A 13,696-nucleotide genomic window follows, 5' to 3' on the forward strand; every position below is an offset into this window, starting at 1 on the left:
GGTTCATGCAGGAGGGGAGGAAGAAAGGAGATTGGAAAGTTTAGCTTAAGGCCAATTCATGAGGCTAGGAATCCCCCTGAGGAATGCAGAATTGGGGCCATGTCATAGGACAGAAAGGGAAATTTTTTTCTGAGTCCTAAAAATCATACCACAGAGGACCTGACCTCCTCTGTCTTCTCTTAAAACTGTCCAGGTGCAGAACCACAGAATGCATGTTGGCAAGAAGCCTCCCTTCCTCCTCTGACCTGGCCCCAGGACAGATGAAAAGTCCTGGGACTTGAGTTTGCTTGGAGTTCCCTTCCTTTGGCAAGGGAAGGGGGGACTTGGATGTCTTGAGTTTGCATGTTGTGCAGGACACTTTGCAACCTTTATGTCATGACAGCATCTTGAGACCTTGGGAGATAGAATTAATCATACTGATTTGATTTTATAGGTGAAGAATGCAAGATAAAAGGTTTCCTCCAAAACCAAGATCTTAATGCAGGCCTATCTGATCCTAGCCTTAGGCTCTTTCTCTTACACCTTGAGACCCTAATCGAGTCCCGAGTTCCTAGAACAGCAACCTCATAAAGAGTGGGAAGACACAGGAGTTGGCTTGACATTCTAGGCTCTAATGCAGGGCCCCTTTGCTGTGTGTTCTTTGTCAGGTCACTGAACTTCTCTGTGCCTCAGATTTTTTATCTCTAGATTGAAAATAAAATAAAGACCCCATGCCAATCAATGTGAAGAATCTGCGAGATGAGATATTGAAAGTGCTTTGTGGTCTCCAGTATGCTAAACGATAATAGATTATTAATTATCATCACCAGAGTTTCTCTTGGCCAATGTTCCAACAGTTCTGGACCCAAGATTTGCAGAGAGACTTAAGATTTTATCCAAGAATAAATTTCCAACTCACATGCATTCCCCCAAACATCTGTTGGTAAAGAACACATTTAAGAACTGCTAATATATTGAAGTATTTTAGTTCTCTTGATTCCAAATAATTTCACATGCATCCCAAAGACTGCTGGGAGCAGTTGTAAAATCTGCTTCCAAATGACTAAAACAGACGGGAGGGTTTATTTTTAAATACGCTGCCATTTGTTAAAACAGATTAGTTTTTGAAATTCCCCAAACACCTAAACCCTCAAAAAGAAAAATCTGTCTTCTAGGCCTATTAGAAGGTACTTTGAGCATCTTCTGGGTCCTAGTGAGTGTCTGGTTTCTGAGAGAGCCCTGGAGAAATCCCTCTAGGATCAACCCAAAGCAGGATAATCTATTTCCAACACCAGGAATTGAAAGGTGTGTGGGCTCGACTGTCCTGCCACTGAGATGGACCCACTTTAGAGGGACAGCACGAAGAAAATTCGAATGAGAGGACAAGAAACACGAGGAAGAGGTGGAGGGAGGGAACTGAAGCAGCCTGTGGGTCCCGGGCCCCAAGAACAACATCTGAACACTCCCCCAGCCATCTGCTCGCTGCCGCCATATTAATTATGGAGCATCCACTCACTGCGGGACGTGCCGTGTGGGTGCCCGGGGCCCCGCGGAGAGCCAGGCACACGCCCCGCTCTGCTGGAGCTCACAGCCTGTGAGGGGCAGCCTTGGCCCTCAGAGCGAGTACTTGCTGATGGAATTCGTGGGGAACACCATGCAGAAGTACAAGCAGCACAAGCCATAGACAGGGGGCCGTGTTCTAGGCTGAAAAGCCAGGAAGGCTTTCCTAAAGGACAAGAAGGGCAGGCGAAGTGGGGGCTGGGAGAAAAGTGCTCCACACAAAGGTCACTGCCTGCAGGAGGCAGAACAGAGCGTGGACTCCAAGGAACTAGAAAGGCCCCTGCGGCTGACGGAGAGAGATGGAGTGACGGGTGTCACTGCTTTCTGTTGGGAATGGTGACAACACCATCTAGCATCCGTTATTCCTAAAGCCCTACACTATGGCACTTCTGCTGTCCTACGATCAAGGGTTTGGATCCCAGGAAGGCTGGGCAAGGCTGAGGTGCAGTCATGTGGTCTTAGAATTGCTAGCAGGTCGACGATGGGGGCTCCAGCCGATGGTGCGGGTCTCAGTGGTTCTCCATGGGGGACTTCATAGTACCCTAATCTCTTTCTCTGCCCTCAGTGTTGTCCCTCTTAACTCCATGCTCCAACCCACCCTAAGAGAGGTCTTCCTAGAGAGCTGCTCTAAGCAAGTTTCCCACCTGCTTAAAAATGTTAGATGGCACACCAGTGTTCACAGCGGCACTGCTCACAATACAAGAGCGTAGAACCCAGCGTCCATCAGCAGATGACTGGATGAATAAAATGTGGTCTATCTGTACAATGGAATACTATTCAGCCATAAAAAGGAAAGAAATCCTGATACATGCTACAGCATGGAGGAACCTTGAAGATTTTAGTCTAAGTGAAATAAGCCAGACCCAAAATGACAAATCTTGTATGATTCCACTGGTGTGAGGTACCTAGAACAGGTGGATTCCTAAAGACAGAAGGTAGAATAGAGGTCACCAGGGGCTGAGGGGATGGGGGGTGGGGAGTTAGTGTTTTACGAGTACAGAATTTCTGTTCTGGTGATGGATAATGGTGATTCTCACACAACATTGGGAACATACTTAATGCCACTGAACTGGACACTTTAAAATAGTTAAAATGATAAAAAGAAACAAACAAGCAAACAAACAAACAAGCCCCTTTGAAGGCTCCCCAGGCACTCAGGATAAAACCCAAGCTGTTCAGGGTGGTCTGGCCCCTGTCTGCCTCCACGCTGCTGCCTACCAGGGCTCTGTCCTCCACACTCTCCCTGCTGCCAGGACTCTGCCTGTAGTTCAACACCTGCACAGCCTTCAGCATTTAGCTCAGACATTCCCTCTGCAGGGATGTGTTCTTCCACACTCGCTCCGTCCCCTGTGCTCGGTTGGGTTTTCCCTTTGGACCACCCAAAGATCCTCTTTTAAATATCGGCTTTAAGTGTTTGTCCCCCACCCTCAGTAACTACAAGCTCCCTAAGAACTTGGACATGTATTATTTATCATGGCATTCCCAGCACCTAGCACAGCACACCTGGCACTAATTGGGTGTACCACATTAGGAACAAATTAATAGCAGAACAGCAGACATCAGGGCTTATGCTGTGGCCAACCAGGTTATTCCTTGCATCATCATCATCATCAACAACATCATTATATCATCCTAATTATTGTGATCATCAACATCATTTATCGTCATCGCCATCACCATAATCACTTCAGACCATCCAGTAGAATCATGAGAAGTGACTTCTCTTCTTAGCTACCATTCATTGACAAGGGAGGTAATGGCTGGTTTAGACCACTGAACCCCAACAAGGCACTGCCTGGAAACTAAACGCTTCACCACCTAGAATTTGGCATGAGTGGAAAGTATTCAGGGAGCCCTGCAGCACCCTGCAGTCACACGTGCATGGAAGGATAAGCAGGATTCATACTCGGGACTAAGGGCAAGAAAAATCCAAGCAACTGAAACCATCCGGGGAGAACCACCTGCCCACCGGCATCTGCAGTAAGACTGAAGAGAGAGCCGGAGACTCACCATCAGCGCAGCCCTCCGGAAGAGTCTGGCGTTGGTGGCTCTGGCCGTGAGAAGGTGGATGCTGGCCACGTCAGCGCCGCCACGGTCTGCCGCCAGGCACACACGTCGAGGGTCCCCGCCGAACACTCTGATGTGATTCTGCACCCAGGTCAGAGCCGCCACCTGGTCCAGCAGCCCCCAGTTGCCACTGACCTCTCCCGACCCTTCAGAAAAGAGGAAAGCCGTTTACCCTTTGTGATTTTGCAACCTTGGATTTAACACTCATGGTGCTATCTATGCCAGACACGTGGCTCCTCCAGGGGACCTGGGCTCTTGTCCCACAGGTCAGGACCATGGGTTCCAAATATAGTGAGGGACAGTGGGAAGAACATGGGCTTTGAAATCAGACACACCTAGGCTTGAATTCTAGCATCAGCCTTTGCCAGCTAGGAGACCTTGGACATGTCCCTTCACCTCCCTGGGTACCGGCATCATTAGACGGGGCAGTTGCTCAGATTAGAGGCAAGGCATGTGCAGCTCCACCACCAGCTCAGCTGGTCCCCGGGAAAAAGGTGATCTCCCTGCCCCACAGCTTGGACTCTGTGGCAGGTGGCTGTCCCAGACAGTGGCCAGGCCAGGCTGGGGCTCTGGATCCCATCCTCCCCCTGCTTTGTCTTCTGTGTCTTTAATATCATGCAACTCAACTGATCCCTTTCTTTTTTCATGGAAGTCAATAAACATTCATCGAAAACCTAACACTATTTTTTTTTTTAATGAAATGATTCAGACACAAAGAAGTATAGCAAAAACACGCTCTTCTCCTTAGCTTTTCAGGACACTACATGCCCACACCCTTCTGGTCATCTTGTAAATTCAGTGGATGCTCCTTGGCAAGCTATTCTGCTAACTTGTCCTGTTTTATAAAACCTTGAATCACTAAACCGCATTCTTGTCCGACTGAGGTTCTCACCCTTCTTTTCCGACCTTGCCCTAAGAAACAGATTTCGCAGCTTCCATGACACCTACACGCTGATGACGGTCAAGTGCAGGTCCGTGGGCAGCTGAGGCCACTCCCAGAGCTCCAGCCCCTCACATTTCCCCACAAGGCACCAGAGTTGTGAGTAACAGAATTCAGTATCCAGTGAGAAACTACTGACTAGACCCCATCTTCTCAAATAGAAAAAAAAAAAAAAAGAAAAAAATCTTGCATCTTGATTCTCCAATCTAGTATTCACAAAGCTGAAGAGAACACCAGCTCAGGTGAATAATAGTACAAATTATTCTCCCAGCTGGGGAGACATTCAGAATGTCTTCAAATGTGTTTCATGTTCTGGGGGTTGGTGAAGCCATTGGTAGGACATAGTCCCTGCTGTGAACTTTTCTGGATTGCACATTTGTTCCATTTGTTAGGATGAACATGTTTGTTTCCCCCAAGGTCTCAGGGAGCCCCGGAAAGCAGGGTGTTGACCAAGCAGGACCAAATCCTGCAAATCTGGGAGGTGCCATCCGTGCCCTGCATTTCCAGTGAGGATGGGGAAGGAGGGACGTTCCTGACTCTCACTTCCCATATATCAGCTTAGCTCCCCGCTACACGAGCAGGGCCAGTGCTGACCTCTGGGGTCACACTCCTGGGAGGTCAGAGGTGAGGGTGTGCTCCAGGGCCCCTCACCAAACCAGTGCTAACTGGGCTCCGGCTGGGGCCGGGCACCGTGCTAGGTGCTGCCCTGCGGCACACAGCCTCAGGCACTCACTCAGAAGGCAGTTAGCAAGCAAGTATAGTCTGAGAAGTCTAGTTCAACCCTTTCGTTTACTGGTGAAGAAATTAAAACTTAAGGAGGAAAGAGTTTGTTTAGATGCAAGAAGTAAATTTGAGATCAAGTTGGGACTCAAATCCCAATTCACAACCAACATTCAATCCAATTCAACAAACATTTGCTGAAAAATCAGTGATGCACATTAAAAAATGTAATTGCTCTATTTCTGGAACTTTCTCTGCTCAAAGAGCCTTCATAACTGCCTCATTGCCAGTGTGTCAAGCCTGAACGTCCTCCTGGCTGTTCAGACCCACTAAGATGTGCCGAGCCTGTCTGATCAGTCGGGGTCCCCGTCACTGCCCAGAGGCTGCCCACCGTGTTACGTCCACGCTGCTGCAGTCTGCTGTGGCTCAGCCCCAGCCCTCATGATCAGGGCCCCTCACGTCCCACCTCGCTCAGTCTGGCCACAGGCACACGCTGCACGGCAGATTAACATGCATGAAGGCTTCGCACTAGGGGGCAGGACAGGAGAGGGCTGCTCTGGGCTGCCCAGGGGCTACAGCTTGCTGGGGAGATGGTGTGAATGGAAATCTCTGGACTTGTGATAACACTTGTCCCCCCCACCCTGCCCACCCTGATCTGCCCTGCCCCCCCTCCAGGTTCCTACTCCCCTGGATCAGGACCAGCCAGCACACATTCAATTCCCCCCCCAAACCTTGGCAAAAGCCCCTTAGCATAGTTCTAGGCTCATGGTAGGTCCTCAACCAGGTCTTGTCAAAGGACATGGATAAGAGGCAGCATGGCATAGCATCGCCACTATGGGGCCAAACCAGCTGGCTGCAGTCCCGGCTCCACCACTGACTAGCCATGTGGGGCCCTGTACAAGTTACTTACGTCTGTGTGCTTTGGTTTTCCTTATCCGTAAAATGGGGATGATAATAGCATCTACCTCTTTAGGTTGTTATGATGAATAAATTAGCTAATATTTGCAAAGGGGAACAGATTAGATCCTGGCATGAAGTGCTATCAAAGATTAGCTTTTTAATAAAATAGAACATGTTTAGGCCCCAACATCTCACTGATGCCTGTTTTGTCTTTAGTAGCAGGAATAGCCCCTGTGACAGGTACCTGCTGGGGCCACATTCCATGCCTGACTTTTTGATTAGGAAGGACAGCACACCCTCTCCACAAGCCTCTGAATGTCTCAGGGACAATGATGTCATGCACTGCATGGTCACCCTTGGCAGCCAGGACTTCTGTCTGGCTCCCTGGCCAAAGCACACTTCCTCCACTCCTATGCCCTGTGGAGGGCCCGAGAGCAAGCGCCTTGTCCACCCTCCATCCCTTGCTCCCAGCTCCCCTCACTGCATTGCTCTGCCAGACAGAGGGCCATCTAGGATGTACACACATGCACACACACACACACACACACACACACACACACACAGAGTACCAGATGCCCCTGGGGTCTATCCCGCCTGTGGAACTCAGGCTTAGGGAAATGGCCTCCCCGGGGACATTATTCCAACAGCTCATTTCAACAGGAGCTGAGGTTGTCTTTACATACTGGGCTGGGCTTGCCTTTCCTCAACAGAGAGCTAAGTTTGTCTAGTCGGCCTCAGGGCGGGCACGGGCTTCTGTTTCCATCTTTCTCCCATCTCTTTTGAAAAGAGCCCCTGGAGCACGGGGCTCTCGGGGACCGTCTTCTCTCTGGAACACACCAGCAGCTGCTGCAGCACATGATGTGGCGAGAGGACGCACACAGCAGCTACTCTGCCTGACTAGGCGGCTGCAGCTGCCAGTAAGAGGCAGTTGCGTGCCCACGACTGGCCAGATGTTGGGCCGAAAAAAGATGAAACACAGCCCTGCCTTGAAAGAGCCCGTCTGGGGGAAGAAAGAAGGATTGACACGTGTGAGCCCTGCTAGGTGCCAGGCAAGGTCCTGGTGCTTGTCTTTCACATGCTGCAGCTCATGGAAGCTGCCCTACGCATGTCGCCTACTTCTGCTGACCCCTGGGCAGCCTGCAGTGGGATGCGGAGGGGAGGAACTGCCCAGAGCCCCCGGCCTCACAGAGCGACAGAGCAGCTCTCGGCCCCTGTCCTGCTCAGATGCAAAGCTGCGCTGTCTCAGCACCCCAGGCTGAGCCGGCACTCAGCACGACCAGCTCTTTCCAGACCTGTGTCCTGGACTGCAGTTTGCAACTGTTTAAAATGGAAAAAGAAAGCAATGAATAGGAGAAGCACGAGGAAGTTGTAAGGCAATAAAACTCTGCTGTATGATACCGCAGTGGACATGGATGGGGGATGCCACACATTTGGCAAGACCCAGAGAATGCACAACACAGAGCACGAGCCCTAATGTAAACTGTGGATGTCAGTGAATAATAAAATATCCCTACTGGTTCATGAAGGGTAACAAATGTGCCTACCCAGGGCATGGTGTTAATAACAACAGGGGAAACTGAGAGCAGGGGAGAGACAATTTTGGGGAACTCTCTGTACTTTCTGCTCAATTTTTCTGTAAACTTAAGCAAGCTCCAAATAGTAAAATCTACTGATCGCTTTTTTAAGTGGAAAAAGGGATGGATGATGTGTCTGTGCCGCAGGTTTACTGGGGGGGATTAACAGAGGCCAGGGGTCTGCTCCTTTCTTTTTGGGAAGGTGAGCACCTGTTTCAAGCGCTGCTCTGCAGAGACTGGTCACCAAGCATTGGGTGAGGTGAGCAGGAACCAGATCCTCTGCAGCCAGGAGGCCTGCGTCCCTATCATGGCTCTGCTGGCCCTCTGCCCAGTGTCCTGTCTCTGTGCCTCAGTTTCCTGACCCATCGATGAGGACACTAACATTTTGCTCCCCTCTCAGGGTGAAATGCAGGGAGGTGAGATGCAAAAGACCCAAAAGCTCTTTGGGAATGCAGGATGGGCTATAGGGCTCCTAAACAAAGCAAAGAAAATGGCCTGTGGCTAAATAAGCACAAAAGACCGGCCCTGCTCTGTGTAGCTGAGGAACAAGGCATCAAAGAGCATTTCTAGACTTCGCAGGGAGCAAGCTGCAATACATATTTCTTGTTATTGTTCAACCAAGAGAGTTTGGCGCCCAGGCTGCCACGTGTGACCGTGGGTGATAAAGTCCCACTGAGCCTCGCTGTCTCATCTGTGAAATGGCCCTGCTGCCGGCCTCGCGGCTCTGTGAGAGCCAAGTGGGGCGTCCAGGAGAAAGATCTGGTAAGGAGAGGCGCTCCCTCAGTGTACTCTTCCTTCTCTCTTGCTGACAGTTTTCCTTGAGCGAAATGAACAGGCAGCATTGGTGCCAGTCAGGAAGGAGTGGGGCTGAGTGGGAGCTTGCGTCACCTCCCCGCAGGCTGCCCCTGCCAGCAACCAAAATGAGTTTGCCTCTCCAGAAACACAGGAATTTGCAATGAGATTGCACTCCGTGAAATCAAAACCCTCCACCCACTCAGCGACAGACAACATATGGAAAGTCTCTCTCTTCTGTCTAGAAATGCTCTAAGCCAGAAAGTCAGCCATGTCTGGGGAGAGCTCCACAGGACCGCCAGCAGGACCCGTCCTGAGTGTCACCCACCTCTGCAGAGAAAGGGGCACTGACTTAACAAATCGTTGCCAGTGCTGTATTCAAAAAGAGCAAAGAAAACCCAGGCAAAGAGTTTTCTCTCATTAAAAAAAAATAAACGCACATGTGAATAATTATCTATACTCTCTAAAAAGCTTCCATAAAACCCCAGTCAGCATATTCCTGTCTCAACACCACATACATGTGAAGGAGGGTGGGGATAATTTTCCCCGTTTTACTAGTGAGAAAACTGGGATTTGGAAAGGTCCAGTGAGGGACCCAGAGTCTCCCAGACAGAGAACGGGGGCCAGGAAGGGAGAAGCTGTATCCACTCTTGGATTCCCAGCTGACCCCACTACCTCTAAGGGAAAATCTGAAATGTGTTCATCATCCCTGACTCCCACTTGGCATCTGGTTGCATTTTGCCCTAACTTCTTGCCTGTTTCCCAAGCCTGATATCTTCTCGTTTGTGGTCCAGGCCTAAAATCTTCCTTGCGGCACCCAAGGCCTCATGCCATGTGGTCACTCAGCCCCTCTGGAAACCTGCTACCCTCCAGACAGCCCAGTCCACTGTAGATCTCTCCCACCTGCCCACCCCTACTCAGCATGTAAAACATTCCAGGTCCTCAATGAGACCCTTTTAAACAGTGATGAAGTTCAGCCCCCATCCTCGAGGGCATGTACAATATACCACAGTCTCTAACGCCCTTCCCAGGTATCCCCTCACCGGAACACACAGTGACTACAGAGTTGGGTAGAATTTCTCCCATTTTCCAGAGGGGAAAACTGATACTCAGAGAAAAGGAGGGCTTTGTCTGAGATCCCACAGCCAACAAGTGGCAGAGCTGGCCTGTGGCTCTTCGAGTTCCAAGGCCAGTGGCACCCTTTGCCACTGAGGCCTGACACCTCCGCTACCCCTGGTGTCGCCTGGAGATGGAGGGGAAGACATGGGTGGGGGATGCTGGGGTCGGTCCAGGGCTCAGTTCTGCCCCGGTGGTCAGTGGGGAGAATGGAGGCACAGCCAGGGTGATAAACAGGGCTGTGCCTGGGTAGGGACAGGACAATGTTCACGAGTGAGGCCAGAATTAAAGGAGGTGGAAGTCACAACGTATACGGCCCTCACTCCAAGGCAGATGCTTCCCCATGGGCAGGAGAGCAAAAGCCCACTCTTGGAGCTTGTCCAGGGCAAGTCCAGCCCTGGTGAATCCTGGCCCCGCTATTTCCTAACTGTATGACCTTGAGCCAGTTTCTACCCTCCTTGGGCCTCAATTTCCTCTTCAACACACACATGCACACACACGTGTGTACATATGCACACATGTACACACACAAGCTAACACCCATAGCTGTACTTGGAACAGCCTCAGACACACAGTAAGTTCTCAATAAGTGGCAACCTTTGTTCTCGTCTACAGGGGTCAGCATCCATGGAGGGTCTCAGAATATGCTGGAGTCTCCACTGTGTGCCTAGCCGTGCTGGAGGAGGGGCAGGGGCAGTGAGGGGTTGGGGCTTCAGGAAGAAGGGGCCGAGCCTTGGCTCAGGGGTCAGCAACTCACCGGAACTCAGGAAGCCGAAGGCACCCACTCGGTAGCCGGCAGTGACCACGATGAGGTCACCAACAGCAGCCAGGACAGAGCCGTCGACAGCCAACTGTGCTGCGCTCCCTTCCCCCTCCACGGTGTTGTGGAAGAACACCAGCACCGACGCGTTGGGGGCCTGCGGGTGGGAGGAACATGGCTAGAGGAAATGATGCCCGTTTTCACCCGCAAGAGCTTGGTGAGGCCGATCCCACACTAGGAGCCAGATTCCGGGTCTTACTCCGGTTCCCCCTGTCCACTCTGCCCTGTGGGCACACCTAGCCCCTGGCAATGAGCTGAGCTGTGCCCCCTCATACATACGTTCAAGTCCTAGCCCCCAGGACCGCAGAATGTGAATGTCTCTGGAGATAGGGTCTAACAAGATAATGAGGGTAAGGTGAGGCCATAAGTGGGGGCCTTAGTCCAACAGGACTGGTGTCCTTATAAGAAGGGGAGACCCGGGAATAGGCAAGTGCAGAGGGAAGACCACATGAAGACACAGGGAGGAGAAGATGGCCATCTACAAGTCAACGAGAGAGGCCTGGGAGGGAACCAGCCTGCTGACACCTTAACCTTGAACCCGTCTCTAGAATTGTGAGAAAATGAATTCCTGTGTTTAAGCCAGCCAGCCTGCCGTGCTTTGCTATGGCAGCCTGAGCAAACTGTCAAGTCCCATTTTACAGATAAGGACACTGAGGCTCACAGAAGGTGGAGACACTGAGCCCACATTGCAGGGTAAGCAAGTGGCAGGGATGGCAGTTCACTGCAGACCTGGGGCTAAACCTCAGAAGTGCAGTCACTCTCACTGCTAGTAGCCTGGGGACCAGGAAGAGGTAGGCTTGTCACACCTGCCATGGGATCGGACCCCTCTACACCGACTAGGTCCGCATCTTCAGAAATTCATGTTTCCTAAAAACTTGTGATCTGAGAGATCAAAATAGAAGCCCTTTTATCAACCAAGACAGACCACGGACCCTAAAGTTAAGGAAGCAAAAGTTGCTTACGGGTTGAGGGTTCAGGGCTCAGCTGGCATGGCAACTTTCTAAATTCCTATGGCTACAAGGAAAACCACACTCTTGCTAAACCATCTAACAACAGGAGCTAAGAGGAAAATGACCAGCCTCCTTCTGTCATTAGTTTATAGCCCAGACCCCTACAGCTCTGATTAGACAAAGGACCGGCCTGCAGACCCTAAACCAGTTTCAGCCAGATTATAGAGACTGCACACAAACTGTCTGTGTGCCCTCTAGTTCATCTTTCCATATAAACAGACAAAATCTACCTCATTTTAATGACTAAGCCCCACCCCAAACTGAACACAGGACGTATGTTACATACATATTTACCAATTGTGCATGAGCTAGAGTCCCCTCATAAATATGTATGGCTTTCCCTTCAAACCTGCTGAATATGTATGACTCTATTGTGTAATAGGAACCCTATTCGGCATAACAAACCCCACCTCCTCTTTCCCTATTGGAGGAGAAAGCACCAGGGGGTACACAACAGAGACGGGCTCTTCCCAATTTACAAACTGATACTGCCAATGATGCTCTCCTTTCTACTACGTAGCCACCCTGGTGGTCTTGGAAGACAAGCCCACCATTTCCTCTTTCTCTCCTGGGGAGCTCTGACCCTTGCCCCTAAACAGCAGACCCACACACTCAACACCAGGATCTGGCAACTACTCAGGCAGTCACAGGCCTTCAAACAGGCACAACTGGATTTAAGGTCAAAGTCCAAACCCTCACGGCTCTTCTGCCTCAAACAAGCGTCCACAAGGAAAGCTCCAGAGAAATGCTTCTGGAGGGGCCTTTCCAAGGAGAGCACCCCGTTTCCTCACCGGCAGACTCATTGAATTGGGCTCCCCCGCCCAGCCCATAGCAATTGGGGCTGCGGCCTTCATCCCAACCCTGTGTAGCTGCATGGCTCAACACCCTCCTTCCTCCACGCCCCTGTGCAAGTGTCACCTCCTGGTCCCCTGCTGACACCTCCTGTCACTTGGTGTCTCCTTGCCCTGCTTATTTTTCATCACAGTGCTTATTAATACTGTAATTAGTCAATATTTACTGCTTATCTACTTATTTCTGCCCCTCTCTCTAACACATAAGGCTCACGAGGGCTCTGGTTCACAGCTGTGCCCCTCCCAGAACAGTGCCGCGCCTGCCACAGCACCTTAGAACGACTGAGGCGCTATCCGCCCCGGGTGGTGCGGTGGGTGAGGATGTGAGCAGGAGCAGATGGGGCCACGTAGGAAGCAGGAGGCCCCGCTGCTCATTCCCTGCCATCCGGCCTCAGCGAAGCTCAGAGCCAGCCATAGGCAGCACTGGGGGGCACAGGCTCCATGGGCCCCGGGAGGTGAGCGGACAGTGCTGGTGCTAGGGGCAGTGGATTTCCAAGGGGAGACTTCTCAGGGCAGACACAGCAAGTGCTTTGGAACTCACCACGCTCTGAGGGACAAACACGTTGAGATACAGGCAGTCTTCGCTGATTTCCGGAGACGTGGGTGTTAGGATGCCCGGCTGCCAGCAGCTGGCCCTGCAGATACAGACTGTGTGACTTCTAGGAGAAACAGGTAAGGGAACATGCCCCATCCCCCCTCTGCAGCTGTTGCCTATGGCCGGAGCCCACCAACCCACTCCAAAGGCTTGGTGTTCCACCAGCTCTGTGGAAATCAGGCAGCTTCCAGAAATGGGATTGGCCAGACCATGGAAGGAATAGCAGGGTGCCCCTCGCTCTTTGGCCACTTTCCTATGCCGAAATGTTTCTCAGGGACAATGCACTGGCCCAGAGAGAAAAGTGCTGACCCAATGGCCCAGGATAAAGCAGAGGACAATGGAAGCCTCTTGGGACCATTGCCCTTCCTTGCTCCAGTGTGTAGACCTTTCTCTGGATGGGATGTCTGACCTGCATCCTACACCAGTACAGAGTCCCAAGGTGCTGCTTTGAGCATGTCCTGCTATAAGAGCTGAGACCACAGCTGAGACCATGCCTAACCATGGTGGTCAGCCACCCAACATGCTACTTGAATATCACCCACCCCCTGGGCTTCAGTGACCCCCACTCTGCAATCACTCTCTATTCAAGATGTGTGTCACTGGATCACCTCATCTGACAAATGGGTACATCCTAACGTGATAAGGTGTTCTAATTCATGCGTATTTGTCCTTTTGTTTCCCAGTGGTAGAACAGACAGCCATGTCTTTCTGCCTTCCTACTGCCACTGTCCTGGTTGAGCCCTCACTATCCTTTTCCTGGAGTATTTGAAGA

At 51.2% G+C, this 13,696-nt stretch overlaps 1 protein-coding gene across 1 annotated transcript in view; it reads right to left on the minus strand.

Annotated features, from left to right (window-relative positions):
- Positions 1–13,696, minus strand: part of TG (thyroglobulin) — a 240,320-nt gene that overhangs the window by 96,303 nt on the left and 130,321 nt on the right. The window contains exons 39-41 of the mRNA XM_076005003.1: positions 12,871–12,964; positions 10,406–10,565; positions 3,550–3,752 (exon numbers count right to left, since the gene is read on the minus strand). Of these exons, the coding sequence (XP_075861118.1) occupies positions 3,550–3,752; positions 10,406–10,565; positions 12,871–12,964 (457 nt within the window). The remainder of the gene's footprint in view (positions 1–3,549; positions 3,753–10,405; positions 10,566–12,870; positions 12,965–13,696) is intronic.

The sequence above is a fragment of the Microcebus murinus genome, chromosome 7, assembly GCF_040939455.1.
Source record: "Microcebus murinus isolate Inina chromosome 7, M.murinus_Inina_mat1.0, whole genome shotgun sequence".
Taxonomy (NCBI): domain Eukaryota; kingdom Metazoa; phylum Chordata; class Mammalia; order Primates; family Cheirogaleidae; genus Microcebus; species Microcebus murinus.